This window comes from Trachypithecus francoisi, unplaced genomic scaffold, assembly GCF_009764315.1.
Source record: "Trachypithecus francoisi isolate TF-2019V2 unplaced genomic scaffold, Tfra_2.0 Lachesis_group12, whole genome shotgun sequence".
NCBI lineage: Eukaryota > Metazoa > Chordata > Mammalia > Primates > Cercopithecidae > Trachypithecus > Trachypithecus francoisi.
Genome location: NW_022681457.1, coordinates 68,905,438 through 68,931,740, shown reverse-complemented (window position 1 = coordinate 68,931,740; position 26,303 = coordinate 68,905,438). Strand labels below are relative to the sequence as shown.

The 26,303-nt window shown below is 52.6% G+C and overlaps 1 protein-coding gene across 3 annotated transcripts in view; it reads right to left on the bottom strand.

Annotated features, from left to right (window-relative positions):
• Positions 1–2,561: 2,561 nt before the first annotated feature.
• SUPT5H (SPT5 homolog, DSIF elongation factor subunit) overlaps positions 2,562–26,303 on the bottom strand; it is a 36,342-nt gene continuing 12,600 nt past the window's right edge. For all 3 annotated transcript variants that reach the window (XM_033226188.1, XM_033226190.1, XM_033226189.1), the window contains exons 4-30: positions 22,556–22,621; positions 21,996–22,007; positions 21,412–21,481; positions 21,226–21,294; positions 21,047–21,112; positions 20,709–20,739; positions 20,343–20,411; positions 14,699–14,950; positions 13,201–13,290; positions 13,030–13,100; positions 10,594–10,699; positions 10,292–10,385; positions 10,066–10,202; positions 9,201–9,356; positions 8,952–9,098; positions 7,966–8,112; positions 7,740–7,865; positions 6,743–6,827; positions 6,319–6,438; positions 6,133–6,235; positions 5,917–6,044; positions 5,722–5,827; positions 5,126–5,284; positions 4,845–5,013; positions 4,538–4,741; positions 3,055–3,150; positions 2,562–2,975 (exon numbers count right to left, since the gene is read on the bottom strand). In XM_033226188.1, coding sequence (XP_033082079.1) covers positions 2,832–2,975; positions 3,055–3,150; positions 4,538–4,741; positions 4,845–5,013; positions 5,126–5,284; positions 5,722–5,827; positions 5,917–6,044; positions 6,133–6,235; positions 6,319–6,438; positions 6,743–6,827; positions 7,740–7,865; positions 7,966–8,112; positions 8,952–9,098; positions 9,201–9,356; positions 10,066–10,202; positions 10,292–10,385; positions 10,594–10,699; positions 13,030–13,100; positions 13,201–13,290; positions 14,699–14,950; positions 20,343–20,411; positions 20,709–20,739; positions 21,047–21,112; positions 21,226–21,294; positions 21,412–21,481; positions 21,996–22,007; positions 22,556–22,621 — 3,023 coding nt within the window. In that variant the 3' untranslated portion in view covers positions 2,562–2,831. The remainder of the gene's footprint in view (positions 2,976–3,054; positions 3,151–4,537; positions 4,742–4,844; positions 5,014–5,125; positions 5,285–5,721; positions 5,828–5,916; positions 6,045–6,132; positions 6,236–6,318; positions 6,439–6,742; positions 6,828–7,739; positions 7,866–7,965; positions 8,113–8,951; positions 9,099–9,200; positions 9,357–10,065; positions 10,203–10,291; positions 10,386–10,593; positions 10,700–13,029; positions 13,101–13,200; positions 13,291–14,698; positions 14,951–20,342; positions 20,412–20,708; positions 20,740–21,046; positions 21,113–21,225; positions 21,295–21,411; positions 21,482–21,995; positions 22,008–22,555; positions 22,622–26,303) is intronic.

The following is a 26,303-nucleotide window of genomic DNA, read 5'->3' as shown; positions in this document are numbered from 1 at the left end:
TGGGATTACAGGCGTGAGCCACCGCACCTGGCCCCTTCCTACCATGATTTTCTATAAAGGACTGGAGAGCCAACCATTTTACCTGAGGCTCAGCCAAAGAACAGCAGTATCTGGCTGTACAGGGCTTGACTGAGAAACAAATTAGAGGCAATAGACACTACGAACCTCCCCTAAATTGAGTGTAAGAAAAATCAGATCCTGGCCGGGCGCGGTGGCTCAAGCCTGTAATCCCAGCACTTTGGGAGGCCGAGACGGGCGGATCACGAGGTCAGGAGATCAAGACCATCCTGGCTAACATGGTGAAACCCCGTCTCTACTAAAAAATACAAAAAACTAGCCGGGCGAGGTGGCGGGCGCCTGTAGTCCCAGCTACTCGGGAGGCTGAGGCAGGAGAATGGCATAAATCCGGGAGGCGGAGCTTGCAGTGAGCTGAGATCCGGCCACTGCACTCCAGCCCGGGCAACAGAGCGAGACTCCGTCTCAAAAAAAAAAAGAAAAAAGAAAAAAAAAAAATCAGGTCCTGTTTATGTAAACTTTAAAACAAAATACCAAGGTAGTAAGAATACGAATTCCAGCAAGGGAAAGACACAAGGAACTCGGCACTCCTGGTTACTTCTGGGGGAATGAATGGATTGGGGTGCTGCTGAAGTGGGTCCTATCTAGTACATATTGTTTCCTGTTTCCTCCCCTGGGTGGTGGGGACATAGGTGTTCTTGGTATATAATCTTGAACATCTGAAATGTTTTTTGTTTTTGAGACAGAGTTTTGCTCTGTCACCCAGGCTGCAGTGCAGTTGGCGCAATCTCGGCTCACTGCAACCTCCGCCTCCCAGATTCAAGTGATTCTCATGCCTCAGCCTTCCAAGTAGCTGGGAATACAGGCGCCCGCCACCATTCCCGGCTAATTGTTTTTGTTATTTTTAGTAGAGACAGAGTTTCACCATGTTGGGTCAGGCTGGTCTTTAAACTCCAGACCTCAAATGATCCGCCCCCCTTGGACTCCCAAAGTCCAACGATGTCCAGCGATGAGCTATCGCACCCTGCCTGAAATGTTTTATAATACATTTACATTTGTAAAAAGACAGGAATATCTAACGAGGAAGGGAAACAGGTTCTGGGTACTAAGCCCCAGTCTCTTAAGATTGCACCCACTGGATAAGCTACAGCAATCCTGGTGTCACTGCTATCAGGGTTCAAGGAAAAGGACTGCTGGGCACTGTGGCTCATGCCTGTAATTGCAGCACTGTGGAAGGCCAAGGCAGGAGGATCACTTGAAGCTAAGAGATCGAGACCAGCCTGAGCAATATAGTGAGACCCCTGTCTCTATAAAAAATTTAAAAATAAAAAAATTATCCAGACATGGTGGCACACGCCTGTAGTCCCAGCTACTTAGGAGGCTGAGGCAAGAGGATCGCTTGAGCGCAGGAGGTTGAGGCTGCAGTGAGCAATGACTGTGCCACTGAACTCCAGCCTGGTCAACAGAGTGAGACCCCTATCTCAAACAGAAAAGAAAAAATAAAGGACCACTGGCCAGGCGCAGTGGCTCACGCCTGTAATCCCAGCACTTTGGGAGGCCGAGGCGGGCGAATCACGAGGTCAGGAATTCAAGACCAGCCTGAACAACATGGTGAAACCCGTCTCTGCTAAAGGCATGGTGGCTCACACCTGTACTCCCAGCTACTTGGCAGGTTGAGATAGAATTGCTTGAACCCAGAAGGTGGAGGTTGCAGTGAGCTGAGATCACGCCACTGCACTCCAGCCTGGGCAATAGAGACTCCACCTCGGAGGAGAAAGAAAGAAAAAGGGCTGGGCACAGTGGCTCACGCCTGTAATCCCAGCACTTTGGGAGGCCAAGGCGGGCAGATCGTGAGGTCAAGAGATCAAGACTATCCTGGCCAACATGGTGAAACCCCATCTCTACTAAAAATACAAAAAAATTCACTGGGTGTGGTGGCGCGCGCTACTGGGGAGGCTGATGAGGGAGAACCGCTTGAACCTGGGAGGCGGAGGTTGCAGTGAGCCAAGATCGTGCCACTGCACTCCAGCCTGGTGACAGAGCAAGACTGTCTCAAAAAAAAAAAAAAGAAGAAAGAAAAAACTAAAAGGACCATCAAGCACTGTATCCTGCACCACAGGAGGAATTTAGGTTTCCTGGAGGATACTGTGACTTTCACTTAGCATAATTCATGCCTGAATAAGATATAATGTCATCAATCACATGACAAGCTCTACTCTGATCATCTCCTTCCGATGTCTTCTCATACACATTCCCCTCAAGAGCCCTCTGGGGCAGGTACTATCACTATTATCTAGATGGGAAAACGGATTCAGGTAGCATCCAGTTATTTGCCCCAACCACAAAGCAAGGAAGTGGGGTCTGAAATGACCCCACTTAAAGACACCTCATTCCCACAGCATACACACACACACACACACACACACCCCTAGTTATTTGCCCCAACCACAAAGCAAGGAAGTGGGGTCTGCAAATGACCCCCACTTAAAGACACCTCATTCCCACGGCGAGCGCGCACGCACGCACACACACACACACACACACACTTTTAGACCAAACAGCTTCTTTTTATTGAAAGACGATACAACAAAAGCAAGCTGTGGGGAGGAGGTACAAGAAGGTAGAAACCCTCCCCCAAACTCTACTCAGATTCCAATGAGCACCAGGGAGGGAGAAGATGGAAAACTAAAAAGAAAAATAAAAGGAAATCCAGAACGATCGGCCTAGCCCTGCAGCAGGATCTTGTGTCACAGCCAAGGGCCAGGGAAGGAAGGAGGACCACTCTTCACCTGCCAAAGTCCACCCGCCTGCCTGCTTCAGGCTTCCAGGAGCTTCCCCAGGAAGCGGAGGTTGAGGATCTTGAGCTGCTCATCAAGGTCCATACGGACAATGCCATCCTCACCATCAATGCTCAGCAGGACGCCCGTGGCTTCCCGATCCTCGCCCAGGATCACTTTCACCTGGAGGTGGGGGTAATGTGGTCAGGGTCCGTGTCAGCACCCAACACCCCCATCTTATCTCCTTGCCCCCTGCCCTTACCTTGTTGTTCTTGGTGGGGGTGATGGGCTCCAGGTGCTCACTGGAAATGCTGACGACCTTCTCACTGTCCTTCAGGTACACGGAGCACATGCCCCCCTGGAGGACAGGGACAGCTTGGTCAGCCTGTCCTGCTCCCAACATGGGACTGAGACCCACACTCCAGGGGACACAGGCTCAGGGCTCATTCTGAGAACTCAAGGTGAAATGGGGGCAGGAAAGGCCAAGGCTGGGGCTGGTTCCAAGGCCTGGGGCCTGTGGTGCATGTCAGGGTAGGTGGACAGGGTGACCCAGTCAGCAAGGGAAGCATCAGAATGAAGCTAAGAGGCAAAAAGGAGACTGCTTCTTGACTCTTCATGTACCAAACTTGCCTCAGCATCTTCCCCACACCTGCTCCTTTTCCTGGACCTGGTCTCAGGGACCACCCCATGGTCTGCAGGCCCACCAGGGCTCTGGACCTCATCTTGGTCACCTCCCTGACCAATAAGCCCCTAGCTCTGAGGCCTGGCCATTCAGCCCGTGAGGGTCTTTCCCACCTGCCTCCTGCCTCATCCCCATAGCCCTGCCCTAGCGCAGCCCAGCCTCCCCCTGGGCTCCCAGCCCAGTCTCCCCACCCCCAATCCATCACTGATGGATGGAGAATTCCACACCACAGATCTGCTCCCACCCTTCTCCTGCTTAGATTCCTCCTTGGCTCTCCGGCGCCCTAAGGACAGTCTAGGTCCTCCAAGCTGGTGCATGACGGGGCCCCAGCCAACTCTTTGGCCTCATCACTCACTTTTGTGGGTTTTTTTGTTTGTTTGTTTGTTTTGAGAGGAGTCTTGCTCTGTTGCCTAGACTGGAGTGCAGTGGCATGATCTCGGCTCACCACAACCTCCACCTCCTGGGTTCAAGTGATTCTCCTGCCTCAGACTCCTGAGTAGCTAGGATTACAGGCGTGCGCCACTACGCCCAGCTAATTTTTTTTTTTTTTTTTTTTGTATTTTTAGTAGAGACAGCGTTTCACCATGTTGGCCAGGCTGGTCTTGAACTCCTGACCTCAGGTGATCTGCCCACCTCAGCCTCCCAGAGTGCTGGGACTGTAGGCATGAGCCACTGCCCAGCCCACCATGGCTCTTTATATTCCAGCCACAACAAACCCTTCAGCTCCCGGAACGTGCCCAAGTTCTCCTCACCTCCAGGCTTCTGCACATGCAGTTCCTGCCATTTGGAACACACTCAACCCAGTCATTTTCCTTAACTTACTCCTATTCATTCTTCAGGTCTTGGCTGAAATTTCTCCTTCCCCAGGTAGCCCTCTCTGATTCCCCACTAAATCGGGTAAGATGCCTCAATCGGGTTCACATAGCTCCCCTTGCCCTCTAGGCTTCCTCCATTCCAGCTCTGCCCACTCTGGGCTGTCACCATCTGGGGACAGGTCTGTCCCCAGTTTAGGGGGTACGAAGGAAAGGATGCCTGCTCACCCACCACCCTGGGCCCCACGTACCGTGACACTGCGGATGACACCTGTCTGTCCCACCACCTGTGTATCCAGGTAGGTGTCCCGCACCTTCACCTGAATGTCAGTGGTTACCCAGTCGCTGGAGTTCTGCTCGATGCCTGAGCCTGGCGTGTGTGGGTTGTAGCCACCAGGGGAGGGAGCTCCAGGTGTCATAGGACTGTAGCCAACAGGGCTCGGGCTGGGGCTAGCCTGCAGGGGAAAGAGGAAGTGTCATTGGGAATAGTCATCTGGCCTGGCCAACCCTACAGGCCCAAGGCCTACCACCCTCAAGCGCAGGCAGGCAGACCATTACCTGATAGGCCATGGGCGAGGGTGTAGGGTGGTAGCTGGCCGGGGAGTGGGTATTCTGGTAGCCTGCTGGGCTTGGCGCCACCTGGTGGTAGCTCTGGGGACTGGGGCTGGGCTGGTAGGAACCTTGTGGGGAGGGGGCAGCATAGGGAGAGAACTGGTCTGTGTTGTACCTGCAGAGACAGGAAAGAAGGGGGCATTTGTTGGAGCAGGGAGGGGAAAGGAGGCAGTGGCTGTAGGAGGGTTTGGGCAGGGGCAGACGAGGGCGGGCCCCAGTGGACTCACATGGCTGGCGTCCCTGGCGTCTGTGGGTTGTACTGTGGGTTGACCTGTGGGGACGAAGGGTCTGGGTAGCCAGGTGTTTGGGGATTGGGGGTTCCCCCATAGGCCTGCGGGGACGGGGTGGGCTCATCGTCGAAGGCATACTCATATTCTTCCTCAGCCCTGTTGGGAGAAAAGTCTGTTGAGAGCAACTGTGGTGATAATGCGGAGGATGCTTCCAGACCAGCACCCTACACCAGACCCCGAAATGAGGCAATTTCATTCTCACGGGAGCCCCATCCAGAGACACTCCTGATGTTACTTCCCTTCCACAGCTGACACTGTGGTGGAGAGAAATAAGAGTGCCCTCCCAAGGTCACCCCACCCAGGCAATCTTTCTCCAGGCCCAGGGGTAACCACAATCACTACTGAGGTTGGGGCTGGAGAAGACGCCGCTTTGCCCCCGCCCTGCCATGCTATGCCGCCTCCTTCAAAGGGACCAGCCTGAGGCTGGGAGCAGAGAATGCTGGGTGGCCCCACAAACCCCTCCATGCCCAGACAGCCAGCATCACCCTCACACGCACCAGCACACACCAGAACCTGGGGAACCCTGGACTCACCGTGATGGCGTGTTGGGGTTGTTGGGGTCCCACGCCCCACTCTGGGCAGGAGTGCGGCTGCCATCATGCAGGGGCGTCTGCGAGCCGTAGTGTGGGGTGCGGCTGCCTGGAATGGGGGAGATGAGTGTGTCTGTCTGTCCCGTCCCTCCTCTAGGTTCCCCCAGCCCCTCTTCCCTGTCCCCTGTGGGCACTCACCATCCTGGAGGGGCGTCTGTGAGCCATACATGGGTGTTCGGGAGCCAGAGCCATACATGGGCGTCTGGGAGCCATACATGGGCGTCCGCCCATAGGTCGAGGTCATGCCACCGGGGCGCCGTGAGCCCCTGTGGACACGGAGAACAAATGGGGTGAGCAGGGCCCTCTCACTGCCCAGCAAGCCCCAGTCTGGCCTTCCCCAGGCCCCGCCCGTACACCGTGGTAAGCCGCTGACGGTCCACAGAGATGGTCTGGCAGGTGGAGTGCAGCTCCACACGGGCCGTGGACTCTGTGGCATCCTTCACCACACCGATGTAGCCTGCGGGGGGGGCAGGAGGTCAGGCTGGGCAGGCTCTCCTTCACCACGCCCCTCCCCAGGCCTCCACAGGCCTCGCAGGTCACCTTTGTAGGGCCCCTGGGAGATGCGCACAGTCTGGCCGATGAGTTCGTTGTCCCTCCGGCCCCGGCCCCTGCTCATGCCACCACTGCCGCCACCTGGACTACCAAAGCCGCCACGCTGACCTGGGGATGAGGGAGAATGTCACTGGTCCCCCACTGCTGTGCCCACAGCAAGTACACCATCAGAACGCCTCCTTCACTTGCTTGACTCCTCCCTACTTGGGTTAAGAGCCTCCTCTGCCCACCCCCTGCCCCTTGGCTTTCCTATGGAAGCCCTGACCACTCCGGGCTGTCACTGCAGCGTCTACCCTCCTGTGGGTGGTGAGCCCAGCAGGGCCCAGTCCAGCACAGGCACTGAGTATGGGCTGAACAACCAAGTTCCTTCCAGTCGCTTCTACCCACCACATCCCGAGCCTGAACCCCTCACCTCCAGCACTGGGGTGCATGGGGCTGCTGATCCGGGGACTCATAGGTGCAAAGCCACCCACGGTGAAGTTGGTCACATCACGGGGCTAGGAGAGAAGCAAGGAGTGAACTGGCAGGCAGGGGATGGGGGTGGCAGGGTCTGGGGACAGTCCCTCAGCCCCCTACACCACCCTGAATGCCTCCAGGTGGGAACAGCTCCTGCTGGGATGTGCCCTGCTGCCACCCCTCCCTCCTTCTGGTGACAATGCCTCAATTTCCTTTTGGGAAACTCCCAGCCCTCTGCCATTGTAAGCCTGTCAAGGGACCTGGGCTTCCACTGGCCAAGGAGTAGGACTAAAATATGGCTAATTAGGAATTTAAACCCCTAGAGACACAAAAACCACAAACCACAGGAAGTCATCATCCCAGGTGCAGGGCCCCGAGGAGGCCACCCAGCCACCCACACCAGAGGCCTGAATTCCTCTGTGCCACCTGCTTCTGCACACTTCCCTACAAGCCCCGCCTCAGGGCCTTTGCACTTGCTGTTCCCCCAAAATGCTCACTCTCTATCCCTTCATTCAGGTCTCTGCTCCAATGTCGCCTCTCACGGAGGCCTTTCTTTACCCTCCTCTGCCTAAAACAGCAGCCCTGGTCACTCCCTGTCTCCTGAGCCCGTTCTGTTTTCTTCACAGCGCTTGCCTCACGCTGTACGACGGGTTTATCTGTCTGTCCATCTCTGCAGTATCGGCTCTGGGAGAGCAGAGGGTTTTTTTTGTCTTGTTCACCACTGGTTCTCCAGTGTCTGGCACCTAACAGGTGCTCAGTAAAATGAAATGAATAAATAACTTGGTGAACAGCTCAGAATCCCAAATAAACCTTTTCACTCTTTGCCAAGGACCTGACAATGACACTGCTCTCCTAATCCCTCAAAAGCCCAATCTTGTCACTTCTGGGGCTACAGGAGGCTGGAGAGCTGAACCAGGTACCCAACACACAGGGTCCTGCCATGCCCACCTCACCTTCGAGCCCCCAGCCAGCACCAGGTGGCGGGTCTTGCAGACAAACATGCCCCCGTTCTCCACCAGTTTCTTGCAATGTAGGAAGGCGAAGCTTCGGAAGAGATGGCGAATCTCCCCCTCTCGGCCCTAGCCAGGGAGAGAAGGGTCACTCTCTTGCCATGGCCCCCTCACCCCCCACCAACCATATTCCTTCAGATGCAGTTCAAAAGCAGGAACCTGTACTCACTGAGTGGGGGCCGTCAATGACCTTAACGATGTCTTTCACATGGATGTTGTTCTGCTCTGAGTCCAAGGCCACAGCAAAGCGGTTGTCTTTCTTACGAGTCACAGCCTGATGTCTGACAGTCACCACCTTCCCGTACATGTTCAGCACCTACAGAGGGAGAGCAGGGAGGCTGTGGGGGTAAGAATGGGAAGGGGAGACACAGGGCAGGGGTTCCCTAAAGTGGGATAATCCTTCTTTGTGGAAGACAGTTCCAAGCTCCACAGGGCATCAACTCCCTGGCTGCAGGGCAGGCAGGCAGAGTGCCACCCTTTAGGTACTGGGTCAACCAAAAATGTTCCCAGTCATTCTACCACACCCTTTGGGAGGAGACTCCACCCCGATTGGAAAAGAGGGACCTGAGAGATGGAAGGGGGCGCTGACAGCAACATAACAGCTAATTGTTCACCTATCACTCTGTGTCAGGCCCCGTAAGATTTCACTGAAGCCTCAAAACTTCCTCTGAGGTGGATTCTATTATGATTTCCATTTTACAGAGGGAAACTCAGGCTCAGAGAGGGTGAGTCACTAGCCCAGGGTCACACGGCACAGAAGCAACAAAGCCAAGATGTGGATGTGGAGTCCAGGGTCCTAAGTACTGTGCTCCGTGACTCCCACATCCATGATGAAGGGGCAAAGGCAGGAGGGCACATGTGCCACTCCATCCTTGAGCGAGGAGCAGCCACCAGGGTACAGATCTAACCTCGGGGAATCATTCACTACCAACAGAGTAGACACTGCTCTCGTTTCCATTTTACCGGGTGTGAAACAGGCACGGGGAGGGATCAATGACTTGCCACGTGCCCACTATCAGCCAGTCAGAGGTGAGTGACAGAGCCAAGTCTACAACCCAGAGCAGTCTGGGGGCTCTGCCACCTCCCAGGATGAGGGGTTGAGGGACAGGAAGCCTCCTAAAATCAAGTCCCCGCCACAGAGCACTACACACACACCTGGAAGGTCTCCCGTTCTAGTCGCACGATGACACCCACAGTCTGGGGATCCAGCTGCACCAGCTCGCCCCATTCATGCTGGCCCCCAACATCCACACCTGATGCTGTCTCTGAGCAGAGCTGCAGGTCCCGGGGGAGCACCTTCAGCTGCCAGGGATGGTGAAAGGGGTGAGGCCCAATCTAGCTGGCTTGCCTACTTGGGTCTCCTCTTGGAACATGCACCCTTCCCCAACCCTTCCATCCACCTACCTCATGCATGGTGAGGTCAGAGAACAGGATAACAAAATTCTCCTCTACCCGCACAATGAGGCCTGTGTCGCCCTCGAATCGGCCGGCAATCACCTTCACATGGTCCCCCATCTTGAAGTATTTCCGAAGTTCCTGGGCTGGGAACTCCAACATGTCCTGGGGGATTGGGTGTGGGGACCATTGACGAGCAGGTGAGGGGAGACCACCACAACCTGCCTGCCCCTCCTGTCTTCAGAATCCACTCATGTTCTCAAAAACCCCACTTAAGGCTCACACCACCCACCCCAGACTACCTTAGTCCACCTGGACGATCCCTCAGACTGCCCCAGAAACAGCTGACCCCAGACACAGGACACCAACCTGCCCTCAAGACACACGATGCCTACCTATACCCACACAGAGAGCCTACCCCTCAGACACAGGACCCCCAACTGGACAGCTCCTCAGCCCCACCCAAGACAGCCTCACCCCACACATCACATTAGGCCTGCACAACCCCTCAGACATACACCAGACACAGACACACACACACACTCCAATCTAAGCAAATAAAACCAAGCCCCCACCTCGGACTACTCCATGGTTAATCACACTCTCAACCCAGTACTACCCAGATATCTTACTTTTCAGAAACAAAAGACAGACCAAGCCACTCTCCAGAGACAGACACCACCAGGCAGGCCTGCTGCCCACCAACCCTGTGCTATACTTAGAGATTCTCAGGCACCTGAGAACACTAGAAGGGCCTCAACTTACCCTCCGGGAAACCAGGTGTCACCAGGCACACCACCATGTCATATAGCCACATACAGTCAGATGTGCCTGAACGCACCAACCCCTGCACCTGGGAACACCGGGCACCCACCTTGAGGTCCTCATGCTTGGGCATGATGGTGATCTTGTTGCCATCCACGCTGAGGATCTTGCCCTGCAGGTTGATGAGCTCGCCCTCACAGACCTCCACATTGTCCCCAGGTTGGAAGTTGTGCTCCCGCTCCTTCCCTGCAGGGGCAGTCATAGGGCTGACTCAGGGGCTGCCGCCGTGGGCCGCCCCTGCTCCTTGGCGCAGGTTACAGAGGGTGATCAAATACCTGTGCTCTCAGTCACCACCTCCAGGTCGATGCCCTCTGGCTGGTCCTCAAACTTCTCTAGCTCAGAGAGTGTGGGCTTCACACCCTCCGTGATCTAAGCCCCCAGGTGTGAGGGGAAAAGAAGAAAATGGACCAAGGTCAGTGTGACAGCCCAGCTCAGTGGGCTCTAGGGGAATAATTCTCCTAGGGAACACTCCTAACTTGGGGAGTGGGACAGACCCAGATAACCCACAGCTCAAGGCCTGGCCTGCAGGAGAACATTCACCCCACCCCCATTACCAACGCCCCTCTGGGACCCTCACCACAGCAGACATGGCGAAGCTCTTGAACAGAAAGCCCTTCCGGCTGTAACGGTTCCCCTCAAAGATGAGGAAGTCACCATCAGAGGCAACATCGCCCCCCAAGGACCTGGGATTTTATGGGGGAGAGAAGATTAGAAGGGAGAGTCAAGAATAGTCTTGTTGTACCTCAGTCTTCTCAGCTGGCAACAGTGAGAGAGGACCACAGGCAGGCTGACCCATCCCATCCCAGCACACACCCTCTTGGCAGCAGTGACTTCTCACAAACCCCAAAGGCCCGCCTCCCACCTCCCTGCACTCCTCCACCCACTCCCTGATTTATCTTTCACCAGAGCACCGATCACCATCTGACAAGCTAGTGTTTGACCTGTCCCTGTAACTAGCATGTCAGCTCCAAAAGGTCGGGAATGTAACATTCACTAAATTTCACCAAGAATAGCACCCACGACACAGGAAGTGTGCAGTAAACATTAGCTGAACAAAGTAACAGTATCAGACAATGGTATCAGTTAATATTCACAGAGCACTCGGCCTGGCCTGCACATTCATGACCTCACAGACTCTTCCCCAAATCTGTGACATCAGTAACTGCTCATCATTTCCAGGTGAGGGAATGCAGGCTCAGGAGGTCACACCACACACCCATGGTTGCCAAGCCAGAGTCTCGACAGGATTCAAAAGCAGGCAGGTGGGACTCCCAAACCTGTAGCCCCTCGCCCTGAATATGGAGTGGGGGCCGCTTAGTCCTGTTCCATGTCTCCGGGGTGGGGAAGGAACCTCCTTCACTCTCCAAAAGGGAAACGCATGGGAGGAACAGGTCAAGTTCCTTCTGCACTCATGCAATCGCCTTCTCCCATAGTGAACCTGGGAGGGGCCAGCACGCTCGGCTGGGCATGTTGGGGTACCTGGTGAGCTGGCTTGCTGCAGGGTGGGGAGGGGAGCACTAGAGTTTGCTCTTTGCAGAGAGAGGTTCAGTTGAGTCGAGACCAGTGGTATAAATGGGTCCAAACTCAAGCAGGTGATGTATTATTAGCAAGGCCCTTGGGTGCAGACTGAAAGGTGCATTCCACAGCTCTTCCTTTATCTGAAGGGAAACTGACTGGCTGAATCACACACAATTAATTCTAGAACAGGACCAGAGGGAAGAGTGTCACCGGCACCTCTCATTTCTCCATGTCCTCCTCTTTGTCCTCCCTGCCGGAGCCCCCAGTTGACCCCGGGATGTTGAAATTCCTGGGCTGCTCCAATTCTCTACCCAGCTGGGGGGCCTGGGAGGAATCCTGAGGGAAAGGGGCTCCATGCCCCCCACATCTCAAGTGGGCATAAGCAGATCAGGAAAGGAGACTTTCTAAAGCCCGACACAGTCAATCCCTTTCAATGTATCGTACCATGGATCACACTTTATATGCCAAGTGCATTCTGAGTACATATGCATACTGATTTATTTAATTCTCACTATCATCTATAATCTGAAGAAGCAGAGGTTGTTTTCATCAATCTTTTTTTTTTTTTTGAGACGGAGTCTCGCACTGTTACCCAGGCTCGAGTGCAGTGGCACAATCTTGGCTCACTGCAACTTCTGCCTTGTGGGTTTAAGCAATTCTCCTGCCTCAGCCTCCCGTGTAGCTTGGATTACAGGTGCCCACCACCAACCTTGGCTAATTTTTGTATTTTTAGTAGAGACAAGGGTTCACCATGTTGGCCAGGCTGGTCTTAAACTCCTGACCTCAAGTGATCCGCCCACCTCGGCCTCCCAAAGTGCTGAGATTATAGTTGTAAGCCACCGTGCCTGGACGCACCAATCTTTTTAAATATTTTTTTAAATTTTTTTCTTCTTATTATTATTTTAAAAGATGGGATCTCGGCCGGGCGCGGTGGCTCACACCTGTAATCCCAGCACTTTGGGAGGCTGAGGTGGGCGGATCACAAGGTCAGGAGATCGGGACCACAGTGAAACCCCGTCTCTACTAAAAATACAAAAAATTAGCCGGGCGCGGTGGCGGGCGCCTGTAGTCCCAGCTACTCAGGAGGCTGAGGCAGGAGAATGGCGTGAACCCGGGAGGCGGAGCTTGCAGTGAGCTGAGATCTGGCCACTGCACTCCAGCCTGAGCGACAGAGCGAGACTCTGTCTCAAAAAAAAAAAAAAGATGGGATCTCATTATGTTGCCCAGGCTGGTCTCGAGCTCCTAGCCTCAAGCAAGCCTCCTGCCTTAGCCTTCCAAAGTGCTCCCTCCCACTGTGCCCAGCCTCATCAATCTTTACAGCAGAGGAAACTGAGGCACAGGGATGTGAAGTGACTTGCCTGAGGCTACACTGCCAAGCTAACCAATTCACAGGCTAAACCTGTGGTGGGGCCACCCCTGTGGAGGAACCTGCAAAAGGCACATTCTGTATACCAGCCCTGGGGACCCAGCCCAGCCAGTCCCCAAGGACACGCACCTGATCTTCTCAGCATCAAACAGCCTCTGTGGAGGCCGCTTAAACTTCTTCCTTTTGGCAAACCAGTCTTTCTATGGAGGAAAGGGGTATGGGTGGGAAGGGTGAGGGAGGGGGCTTGGCCACCAGCGGGATCGAGCGCACCCCCTCCCCCAGGCCAGATTCCCCAAGTACCAAGCTCATGCGGGCCTTGATGCGATCGTAGTCGATGCGCGGGATCATCTTCAGGGAGATGGTGTTCTGGCTGGGCTCCACATAGTCCACCTGAGCAGGGCGAGCAGGAGGTCAGCAGGGTTGCACCCTCCTCCCTGACCCCAGACACAAGAAGGGTCAGGAGATACTAGGAAGGAGAAGGGATGCAGGATGGTGGGGAAGAAACCAGGCTGCTGACAACTCCCAAAAGTCCCACTCTAGCTTGTCTCTCCCCTCAACTCTGGCACTGAGTAGCCACTGCCTGCCTGATACCTCCACCTGGATATCTAAAGGTCCCTCAAATCCAGGACAACCGCAGGCAAACCGCTGACTCCCCCAAACCTGCCGCCTCCCACTCCATTCTCCCCTCTGCTCAGGCACACAACCTGGGAGCCATGCTTGACTCCTTTCTTTCTCTTACACCCACACCCGATCCATCGGCAAATTCCATCAGCTCTGCCTTCAAAATACCTGACCTCTTCCCCTCCTCTGCTGCAGTGTCAGCATTCCAAATCCAAAAGCCCAGAATGCTCAAAAATAGGAAACCTTGTGAGCATCAACATGATGCTCAAAGGAAATGCTCACTCTCAGATTTTCAGATGTGGGATGCTCAACCGGTAAGTATAATGCAAATATTCCAAAAGCTGAAAATATCTGAAATCTGAAAAACACCTCTGGTCTCAAGCATTCAGGTTAGGGACACTCAACTTGTATTAGGGTCCTGGTCCCATCCCACCAGCACTGCCACCTGGGCTACAGCAGCAGCCTCCTCCCTGGTCTCCATGCTCTTGCCCAATGGTCCCCTCCAGGCTATTCCGGGGTTTCTCAGCCTTGGCACTACTGACTTTTTGGGCCAGGTAATTTTTTGTTGTGGGCAGCCATCCTGTGTGTGCACTGGAGGATGTGTGTGTCTAGCATTTCTGGCTTTAACCCGCTAGACGCCATAATCATCAAAACCCTCCCCAGCTGACATAACCAAAAATGTCTCCAGACATTACCAAATGTCCCCTGGGGAAACATCGCCCTGGCTTGAGAACCAGTGGTCCAGTCTCAACACAGTCACCAGAGAAATCTTACTAACACTGAAGTCAGCCTGTGTCCTTTAGAGCCCTCCCATCCTACGCCAGTAAATACCAAAGCCCTTGTGAGCTCCCTGACTCATCTCATGCCATCCCTGCTGCAGCCAGTGACTGTGCCATCCTATCTCACAGGCCGCTCCTGCTGCCTACAACACTCCTCTCCAAGAGCTCCACATGCCTCACGCCCTCCGCTCCTTCAGACCTTTACTCAACACGCCTGGGAATGTGCACAGAAGACAGCCATCCATTTCCTGTGTGCTCACAAAACCCAGGCTCTGCTTCACCTCATCTGAGTGGGGTTCTATTCTCTGTAGCACAAAGAAGGTGGGAAGGACAAAAGGAAAGGAAGGGAGAACAGAATGCTGGGACCTTGACCCCCATGCTGCCCCGCCCCCTGGCACCTGAGCAATGTCATCCTTGTAGATGCCCCGCTTGAGGCGGACCCAGGACTTTGGTTTCAGGTTGGCCACCTCCTTCACCACTTTGAGCACATCTGTCATCTCCTTGATGGGCACCATCTGCTGGTTCCAGTAGCCAAGACGCAGGTTGCCCACCCCCTCGATGGCCTGCTTCACGTGGGTCTGCTTGTAGGCCTCCACGTAGATGTAGCCCTTCACGTGCTCTGGTGCCACTACTGACTTGATCTGCAGGGGCTGCAGGGTGAGCCAGAGGAAGGAGGAAACAGTGAGACACAAAGGCTAATAACAGAAATGACGGCCGGGCGCGGTGGCTCAAGCTTGTAATCCCAGCACTTTGGGAGGCTGAGACGGGCGGATCACGAGGTCAGGAGATCGAGACCATCCTGGCTAACACGGTGAAACCCCGTCTCTACTAAAAACTACAAAAAACTAGCCGGGCGAGGTGGCGGGCGCCTGTAGTCCCAGCTACTCGGGAGGCTGAGGCAGGAGAATGGCGTAAACCCAGGAGGCAGAGCTTGCAGTGAGCTGAGATCCGGCCACTGCACTCCAGGCTGGGCGACAGAGCGAGACTCCATCGTAAAAAAAAAAAAAAAAAAAAAACAGAAATGACTGCCACTCATCAGCAATCCCTCTTCTAGGAATTTATTCCACAGAAACACACTGGCACAATGACATGGATACAAAGGTGTTCCTTACAGAATTATTACAGCAAACAAATCAGACTGGAAATTTAAAAATATCCAGGAACAGTAACTAGTTAATTGATGGCTTAATGTACCATGAAATACAATGTTGCAGTTAAAAAAAACAAAAAATGGCCGGCGTGGTGGCTCACGCCTGTAATCCTAGCACTTTGGGAGGCCCAGCGGGGCGGATCACCTGAGGTCCGGAGTTCGAGACTAGCCTGACCAACGTGGAGAAACCCCATCTCTACTAAAAATACAAAATCAGCTGAGTGTGCTGGCACACGCCTGTAATCCCATCTACTCCAGAGGGTGAGGCAGGAGAATGGCTTGAACTCGGGAGGCGGAGGTTGCGGTGAGCTGAGATCGTGCCATTGTACTCCAGCCCGGGCAACAAGAGTGAAACTCCCATCTCAAAAAAAAAAAAAAAAAAAAAACTATCTGGTGTGATGGCACATGCCTGTAGCCCCAGCTACTCAGGAGGCTGAGCAGGGGGGATTGCTTCGCCCAGGAGGTTGACGCTGCAGTGAGCTGAGATCACACCACTGCACTCCAGCCTGGGCAACAGAGTGAAACTTTGTCTCTTAAAAATAAAAAATAAAAATTAGATTAACCTATATGTACTAATATAGAAAGATATCCAACATATATTCTGTGTAAAAAAGCAATTACAGCCAGCCACGGTGGCTCACGCTTATAATCTCAGCACTTTGGGAGGCCGAGGCAGGTGGATCACTTGAGGTCAGAAGTTCAAGACCAGCCTGACCAACATGGAGAAAGCCCATCTCTACTAAAAATACAAAATTAGCCAGGCGTGGTGGCACATGCCTGTCGTCCCAGCTACACAGGAGGCTGAGGTAGGAGAATCGCTTGAACCCAGGAGGCGGAGGTTGCGGTGAGCTGAGATCGTGCCATTGCACTCCAGCCTGGGCAGTAAGAGTGAAACTCTGTCTCGGGGGAAAAAAAAAAAAAAAAAAAAAAAAAGACCGGGCGCGGTGGCTCAAGCCTGTAATCCCAGCACTTTGGGAGGCCGAGACGGGCGGATCACGAGGTCAGGAGATTGAGACCATCCTGGCTAACACGGTGAAACCCCGTCTCTACTAAAAATACAAAAAACTAGCCGGGCGAGGTGGCGGCACCTGTAGTCCCAGCTACTCGGGAGGCTGAGGCGGGAGAATGGCGTGAACCCGGGAGGCGGAGCTTGCAGTGAGCTGAGATCTGGCCACTGCACTCCAGCCTGGGTGACAGAGCGAGACTCCGTCTCAAAAAAAAAAAAAAAAAAGGCAACTAGAAGAATCAAGAAAGGAGTGGTTACATCAGACAAAATATACTTTAAGACAAAAACTGCTACCAGAGAAAACAAAGAACATTTTATAACAATTAAAAGGTCAATCTATCAAGAAAATAGAATTACAAATATATATGAAACTAACACAGCCTCAAAATATATGAAGCAGCAACTAACAGAAAAGAAGGAAGAAACCGACAACTGGACGGTAACAATCCTTGACTGCAATACTCTGTTTTCAATAATGGACAGAGCTAGATCCAAGATCAACAAGGAAAGAGAGCACCTGAGCAACAATGTAAGCCAACTAAACCTAACAATCAGCTATCGACAGAGCATTCCATCTTCAATTTCCACCTACTAAGCGGAAATGGGAAAAAAGAACACTCCATCTAACAACAGCAGAATGCACTTTCTTCTCAAGGGCATACTGAACTTTCCAGAATAAACCACAGGTTAGGCCATAAAACACGTCTCAGTAAACATAAAAGAACGGAAATCATATAAAGTATATTCTTCACCCACATGTAATGAAGTTAATCACCAACAAAAAGATACTTAGGAATTCACAAATACATGGAAACACACTCCTAGATACCAAAACTTATGAGATATGGAAAAAGCCATGCTTAGAAGTAAATGTATAGCTGTAAATACAAAAAAAAAGGCCAGGAGCAGTGGCTCACGCCTGTAATCCCAGCACTTTGGGAGGCTGAGGGGGGTAGATCACTTGAGGTCAGGAGTTCAATACCAGCCTGGCCAACATAGTGAAACCTTGTCTTGACTAAAAATACAAAACTTAAGGCCGGTTGGCCAGGCGCAGTGGCCCATGCCTGTAATCCCAGCACTTTAGGAGGCTGAGGGGTGGATTACCTGAGGTCAGGAGTTCAAGATCAGCCTGGTCAACATGGTACAACCCCGTCTCTACTAAAAATACAAAAAAAAAAAAAAAAAAATTAAGCTGGGCATAGTGGCGGGTGTCTGTAATCCCAGCTACTTGGGAGGCTGAGGCAGGAGAATCACATGAATCCAGGAGGTGCAGGTTGCAGTGAGCTGAGATCGCGCCATTGCACTCCAGCCTGGACAACCGTGAGACTCTGTCTCAAAAAGAAAAAAAAAAAAATTCAGCCTGGGTGCAGTGGCTCACGCCTGTAATTCCAGCACTTCGGGAGGCCGAGGTGGGCCGAAACCCCATCTCTACTAAAAAAACAAGAATCAGCTGGGCATGGTGGCAGGCACCTATAATCCCAGCTACTTGGGAGACTGAGACAGGAGAACTGGTTGAACCTGGGAGGCAGCGGTTGCAGTGGGCCAAGACTGCACCATTACACTTTAGCCTGGGCAAGAAGAGTAAAACCCCATCTCAAAAAACAAACAAACAAAAAAAATGAAGTCTTGATATATGCTACAACATGGATGAGACTTGAAAACATTAAGTAAAGGAAGTCAGTCACAAAAGGTTAATGATGCCATTTGTATGAACCGTCCAGAGTTCAAACAGTCAAATCCACAGAGAAAGAGTAGATTTGTAGTTACCAGAAGCTGGGAGGAGGGAGGAATGGGGAGTGATGGCTAATAGGTTATCGGTTTCTTTTTGTGATAATGAAAATGTCGTGGAATTAGATGGTGATGATGGTTATAAATAAACTACAATATATAAAACCCACCACAGTTTGCACTTTAAAAAATTAAATTTTAGGCCGGGCACAGTGGCTCAGAACTGCAATCCCCGCACTTTGGGAGGACAAGGCGGGAGGATCACTTGAGCCAAGAGTTCAAGACTGGGCTGGCCAACATGGTGAAACCCCGTCTCTACTAAAAATACAAAAAAAATCAGCCAGGCATGGTGGCAGGTGCCTGTAATCACAGCTACTCAGAAGGCTGAAGCAGAGGTTGCAATGAGCTGAGACCGCACCATTTCACCCAGCCTGGTCAACAAGAGTGAAACTCCATCTCAAAAAAAAAGAATAATCAGTCATAACGCAAATGAAGTGACTAGAATTTTACCCCAGGGCACCATGTAGGTGGATTTGAGCACATTTCTTTTAATTACTATTATTATTATTTTTTTTTTGTAGAGACCAGGTGTCACTATGTCACTACGATGTCCAGGATGGCCTTGAACTCCTGGGCTCGAGCTATCCTTTTCCCTCAGCCTCCCAAAATACTGGTATTACGACTAGCCACCACACCTGGCCAAAAGGTACCTTTTCAGCCTCCCTGTTGGGGAATCGCACCCCAGAAACCCCAGTCTCCCCCATGACAGGCAGGGACACTTACCACTATAATAATTAGGAAGACATTTCTTCCCCGCCCCACCCCACAAGACAGAGTCTCACTGTCACCCAGGCTGGAGTGCAATGGCGCGGTCTTGGCTCACCATAACCTCTGCCTCCCAGGTTCAAGTGATTCTCCTGCCTCAGCCTCCAGAGTAGTTGGGATTACACTCAAGCACCACCATGCTGGGCTAATTTTTGTATTTTTAGTAGGGACAGGATTTCACCATGTTGGCCAGGCTGATCTCAAACTGGCTGGTTTCAAACTCCTGACCTGGTGATCCACCCGCCTCAGCCTCCCAAAGTGCTGGGAATTACAGGCATGAGACACTGTGGCCAGCCTTTGAGGAGGACATTTGAGCACATTTAAACTCATAGTTTGCAAACCCTGCAACTGTCTACTTGGTCCCACTGGGTCACACCCAGTGGTTCAACAGGTAAAAGCATGATCCCTAGCAGGGATCATGTTAACTGAGAAAGCTACCAGCCAGCACCCTTTAGAGCATTTGCCCTGGTTTCCAAACTGCCAATTAAGCCTTTGACAACAGCTCTGCTAAGTAAATGCAAGCTGCAGAACAAGTCCTAGCTGACAGCTGGACATAAAGCCACCTAATCCTTTTTTTTTTCACGCTGGAGTACAGTGGCGCCATCTCGGCTCACTGTAGCCTCTGCCTCCTGGGTTCAAGTGATTCTCCTGCCTCAGCTTCCCAAGTAGCTGAGACTATAGGTGTGCACCACGATGTCCAGTTGATTTTTTGTATTTTTAGTAGAGACAGGCTTTTATCATGTTGGCCAGGCTGGTCTCGAACTCCTGACCTCAAGTGATCCGCCCACCTCAGCCTCCCAGAGTGCTGGTATTACAGGTGTAAGCCACTGTGCCCAGCTAAAAGCCACCTAATCCTAATGATGCTGAGAGGCAACCAAGGGGCCCAGAGAGGGGAAGAAGGTGCATCAGAGTCACACAGCTACGAAGTGGCAAGAGCAGGACTCAAATTCTGTCAGTCTAAAGAAAACCTGGGCCTTGGATGCAGCATTTGCTGCCTGGCATGTGGTGAAGAGGGTGACCCCAGCCCAACAGGGCTGGTGAACAGGCAAACCCACTCTCATGAAGAAAAGGTGCAGGAAGCTAGCTGGCTGACTTCCAAAGAGCTACAGGGGTGGCAGGACCCTGCCAGAAATGCAGACAACAAAGACAACATATCTGTCAAGGCCCAGAGGAGCCCTTCCACCTAGGCAGTGGTCTTGTTCTAGCTCAAGTAGCTCACTCAGCAGGCAGCTCTGCTCAGCACAGGGGCACCTGGTGCCCCTGAAGTTGACAATCTCCTTCCCTCTGGGTGTTGCCATGTCTCCCCACCAAGCCGCCTGCCTACCCAACTTACCGTGTCTGTGAACTGGTAGGCAATGAACTTGCGCATCAAGGAAATGGCCGTGGCCCGTTCCTCTCCGATCTGGAAGATGAAAGACAGATTTGAGAGAGATGACAGGATGGAGAAAAGGACACAGGAAAGGCGGCAGGAGACAGCAGCAAGAAAGATAAAGTAGGACCAAGAGAGGAGAGAGAAAGAAGGATGGACAGAAAGATGGGGTGGGAGATAGCGAGTCAGTAACGTGGAGTGGGGGACGGAGACAGAAGGACCAAGTGACTGGCAGGCCACGGAGACCCAGGACAGATAGACACTTCTTCCCCACAAAGCAGCCTCCCTTATTTTCCTACCTCCTCCAAGCTCCAAGGTCAGAGCACGTACCTTACATTTGACAGTCCACAGATTGGGATCCCTAAGCAGCAGAGGCAAAGGAAGCCCTTCAGTGAAGCTGGATCTTCAGCAACAAACAGATGAACCCCCAGGGCCACCCTCTTCCTGTTTTCACACCCAGGTTCCCCCATACTCAGTGGCTTCCCCACACTTCTCTCCATGAGCAAGAGGAAAGAGAAAGTGCCACCTTCCCCTCCCTACCCCCGCCATCCACCACACTGTCTGTGTGACTCTGCCCTGACTTATTTCAGGGAGCCACCTGTTTGGGCACCATCACCCCATACAAGATTCGCACCCCAGCATGGCCCCCACCATCCCAACCCCCTTACTTGACTCCTGGGAGTAGCTGCTGCTGGGTGATGTCGTCTGAGAGCTCATCAGATCCTCCATACACCCTGAAGGGAGTAGGGCAGTCAGGAAGGAAGAGGTGAAGCTCCGTCAGACCCCTGCCCCTTCCTGCTTAGGGACCACCTGCTCCCCACCCCACCTGCCCCTGCCATGCCCTTACGTCTCTCCCACAGATGACTTGGCATATTTCTTCATGTAATACTCGCCCAGTTCTTCTTCTCGCTGGTCCCTGGAGCATGAATGGGGAAGCACACACAAATTGAAGGCTGAGGAGAGCAGGTGGGCTGACCTACCCCCAAATCTCCCCACAGGAGCCAATCCCACCATGTTTCCCTTCCTTGCCCACCTCCAGAGGTTTTGCAGGCGGCGAGCCCCAGAACGATCTTCATCCAGGACAACATTATCAATATTGGAGGCTGAAAACAAACGGGCAGAGGGTGTGAGCAATGGCAGGTGGAGGGCAGGGGCCTGGAGAAAGTAGGGGCGTGCAGCTAAGAGGGTCAGGGTTTGGCCCTGGGGCAGGCAGATGACATCTCACAGAGGAAATTCCAATCCCTCATCCCCTACTCTATCCTACTCAGCATCCTACTTCTTGTCAAAAAGACTGGGGATCGGGCCCAGCAAGCTGGGGGGCTTCCAGCTGTTCCCATCTCAAAGTCACTGTCCAGGCACACCCTGGACTGCACCCCACCCTACACATCGCTACCACCCACAAATGCACAGTCCCAGACAGACACATCCATGCTTTTCCAGGTCAACAACTGGGATAGACCTGGCCCCAGAACTCTCTGACTCTGGATCCTACATGGGTCAGAGCCTCCAGGGCCAGACCAGGGCTGGTGGGGAGGCGGTGAGGGCAGGTGCCTCAGGAAGGAGGAAATGTCAGGATATGGGAGGAAGGTCAGGGAATCACACTTTTCAGATTCTTACCTTCAATCTCTTCTACTTGGAGGAAGAGGAGGTGGTGGTGGTGGTGGTGGTTGTGGTGGTGGTGGTGGTGGGCGAGGGCAGACAAAGTATGAGCCAAATTATAGCAGCAAAATCAACCAATGGGTTGGGGGAGGGGAAGGAAGGGACACAGAAAGGTTGAAAATCAAAAGTAAAGGCCAGGCACCAGGTGGTTGGGGAGAAGCCGAAATGTATGAGGCGCACAGAACGGAAAATAACGGGGAAAGGGGGGCACTGGCCCAGGAAGTGGGGGGTATCTTGGGACAGAGGCTGCCCACCCTACAACCCCAGAAGGGATTCACTGGGCCCTGGGATCCCAGAGTCCTCTCCCCACAACATCCCCACCCCACAGCCCCACCCCCCACTCATGGGCCTAAAAGGAAAAAGCAGGGAGCTGGTCTCTCCGGGAAGGACAGAAAGAAGCAAGGTGAGGACGGTGGGGGTTGGGGTGTACAGGGGATGGGGGTGGGGGGAATGGGCTCTGAAGACCCTGTCAGCCACCCTCTTCCCAGCAGTCTTGTGGAGGCAGGGCCCACACACACCTTTCTCTAGGATGTCCTCTGCTCCATCCTCCCACTGGTCCTCGTCCTCATACTCATCGTCGACATCTGAAACGGAAAGGCCAAGTGGTAAGGGGCAAAGGTGAACAGCTCCCAGGACACCAAGCATCTCCTCTGGAAGATGTGCACTACAAATCCCCACTGCACAGAGCAGGACACTGAGCCTCCGACAGGGAGGCACTCATCCCGGGCCATGCCACAGAGCTGGTGCACGCAGCAGGGTCGAGGGGGACATACAGCTCCAACTAGCTCTAAAAGTCATCCCCTCTCCTTACTCCACTCCCAAATCCTTTTTTTTTGAGACGGAGTCTCGCTCTGTCGCCCGGGCTGGAGTGCAGTGGCGCAATCTCAGCTCACTGCAAGCTCCGCCTCCTGGGTTTACGCCATTCTCCTGCCTCAGCCTCCCGAGTGTCTGGGACTACAGGCGCCCGCCACCTCGCCCGGCTAGTTTTTTGTATTTTTTAGTAGAGACGGGGTTTCACCGTGTTAGCCAGGATGGTCTCGATCTTCTGTCCTCATGATTCGCCCGTCTCAGCCTCCCAAAGTGCTGGGATTACAGGCTTGAGCCACCGCGCCCGGCCTCAAATCCCTTTTAAAAAACTAAGATCAACGTAAGCAAGAAGGAAAGTTCCCTCCCAACTATCAAAAATGATCGGTAGATACCACCTTTTTTAAAAGATGGTTCGGCCGGGCGCGGTGGCTCACGCCTGTAATCCCAGCACTGTGGGAGGCCAAGGCAGGCGGATCAGGAGGTCAGGAGATCGAGACCATCCTGGCTAACACGGTGAAACCCCGTCTCTACTAAAAATGCAAAAAATTAGCCTGGCGTGGTGGCAGGCGCCTGTAGTCCCAGCTACTTGGGAGGCTGAGGCAGGAGAATGGTGGGAACCCAGGAGGCGGAGCTTGCAGTGAGCCGAGATCGCACCACTGCACTCCAGACTGGGCGACTGAGCAAGACTCTGTCTCAAAAAAAAAAAAAAAAAAAAAAAGATGGTTCGTGGTGTGTTGGTTTATGATTCTCGTACATTTATAACAGCTAATGCTAAGAGCATACTATACACCCTACCCTGTTCTGAGTACCTGACACAGGTTCCTCACTGATCTTCCTGGCAAACCCGAGGGAGGCACTGTCACTGTTCCTATTTTACAGCAAGGGCTCCGAGACCCAGAGAGATGAAGGAACTTGCCCACAGACTCAGCTGGGATCTGAGAGGCAGTCTGGCTCCATGGTCCATATACTTAATCTCTTCACTATGTTGCATGTACTGTTTTGTAGGTATCAAACATTACACTAAAAACTTAATACATGCACATAATGAAAATCTCCAATGTCTATAGAGGATGTAGTATGAATTAAGTCTCCCTCCCATTTCTAACCCCTAGTATCTCAGTAACCTTTCTCAAAGGCAACTCCCTGACTAGTTGCTTGCCTAGAGATGATCTGTGTACATATATGAAATCCATGTAAGGCTGGACGTGGTGGCTCACACCTGTAATCTCAACACTTTGGGAGGCTGAAGTGGGAAGATCACTTGAGCCCAAGAGTTTGAAACCGGCCTGGACAACATAGTGAAACCCCCTAAATCCAAAAACTTAAAAAATCAGTTAGGGTTGCGGATGGTAGCTCACGCCTGTAACCCCAGAGCTTTGGGAGGCCGAGGCGGGTGGATCACGAGGTCAGGAGTTCATGATCAGCCTGGCCAAGACGGTGAAACCCCATCTCTACTAAAAATACAAAAAATTAGTTGGGTGCGGTGGTGGGCGCCTGTATGTAATCCCAGCTACTCGGGAGGCTGAGGCAGAGAAACGCTTGAACCTGGGAGGTGGAGGTTGCAGTGAGCCAAATCACGCCACCGCACCCCAGCCTGGGTGACAGAGGGAAACTCCGTCTCAAAAAAAAAAAAAAAGTCTAGTCAGGCCTGATGGTGCACACCTGTGGTCCCAGCTACTCAAGAGGCTGAGATGGGAGGATCACTTGAACCTGGGAGGTAGAGGCTGCAGTGAGCCATGATCGTGCCACTGCACTCCAGCCTAGGAAACAGAGTAAGATCCTGTCTTTAAAAAAAAAAAAAGAGCCCAGTGCAATGGCCCATGGCTGTAATCCCAGCACTTTGGGAGGCTGAGATGGGTGGACCACCTGAGGTCAGGAGTTCGAGACCAGCCTGGCCAACATGGTGAAACCTCGTCTCTACACAAAAAGTAGCCAAGAGTGGTGGCACACGCCTATAATCCCAGCTACTCAGGAGGCTGAGGAAAGAGAGTTGTTTGAATCCGTGAGGCGGAGGTTGCAGCGAGCTGAGATCATGCCACTGCACTCCAGCCTGGGCAAGAGAAACTCCATCTTAAAAAAAAAAAAAAAGGGCCGGGCACGGTGGCTCAAGCCTGTAATCCCAGCACTTTGGGAGGCTGAGACGGGCGGATCACGAGGTCAGGAGATCGAGACCATCCTGGCTAACACGGTGAAACCCCGTCTCTACTAAAAAAAAAAAAAATACAAAAAAAAAACCTAGCCGGGCGAGGTGGCGGGCGCCTGTAGTCCCAGCTACTCCGGAGGCTGAGGCAGGAGAATGGCGTAAAACCCGGGAGGCGGAGCTTGCAGTGAGCTGAGATCCAGCCACTGCACTCCAGCCCGGGCGACAGAGCAAGACTCCGTCTCAAAAAAAAAAAAAAAAAGAAGAGGCTGGGCGCAGTGGTTGACGACTGTAATCCCAGTACTTAGGGAGGCCAAAGCAGGTGGATCATGAGGTCAGGAGTTTGAGACCAGCCTGACCAACATGGCAAAACCCTGTCTCTACTAAAAATACGAAAATTAGTTGGGCGTAGTGGCATGCACCTGTAATCCCAGCTACTCAGGAGGCTGATGCAGAAGAATCACTTGAAACCAGAAAGTGGAGGTTGCAGTGAGCTGAGATTGCACCAATGCACTCCAGCCTGGGTGAAAAACCAAAACTCCATCTCAAAAAAAAAAAAAGAAGAAAAGAAAAGAAATGCATGTAATCCATCCCGTCGCCACTGTTCCCCGTATGTAATTTTTTTTTTAGACCAAGTCTTGCTCTGTCACCCAGGCTAGAGTGCAGTGATCTCAACTCAGAGCAACCTCCACCTCCCAGGTTCAAGCAATTCTCCTGCCTCAGCCTCCCAAGTAACTGGGACTACAGGTGCCCACCACTGCACCCGGCTAATTTTTATATTTTTAGTAGAGACAGGATTTCCCCATCTTGACCAGACTGGTCTCGAACTCCTGGCCTCAGATGATCCACCCGCCTCGGCCTCCCAAAGAGCAGGGATTACAGGCATAAGCCACCACACCCAGCCCCATGTAATTCTTTAACACACTATTCTGTACCTTTATGAGCAAAAGCCTCATATGCTATATGGCCCATAATTTGTTTAACCAGGCCCTGATCATCAATAAACATTTAGGTCACCAAATTTTACAACTGCGAACAGTTGAGCCATCGCGCCACTGCACTCCAGCCTGGGGAACAGAGTGAGACTCTGTCTCAAAAAAAAAAAATAGCACCACCTTTGCCTAGCAATTTGACTGACAGGGATCTAACAGGTAGAACAGAGATTTTTCATCTGGGGTGGTCTGTGTTAGATGAAAAAACTACAGCTCCTATTTTCAGTAATCTGGAACTGAAATATAGCATTTGCATCAGCTACATACAATGGCAACAAACCACACAATGTTAGCTGTGTCACTGGCTCTTTCACAGCACATTACAGC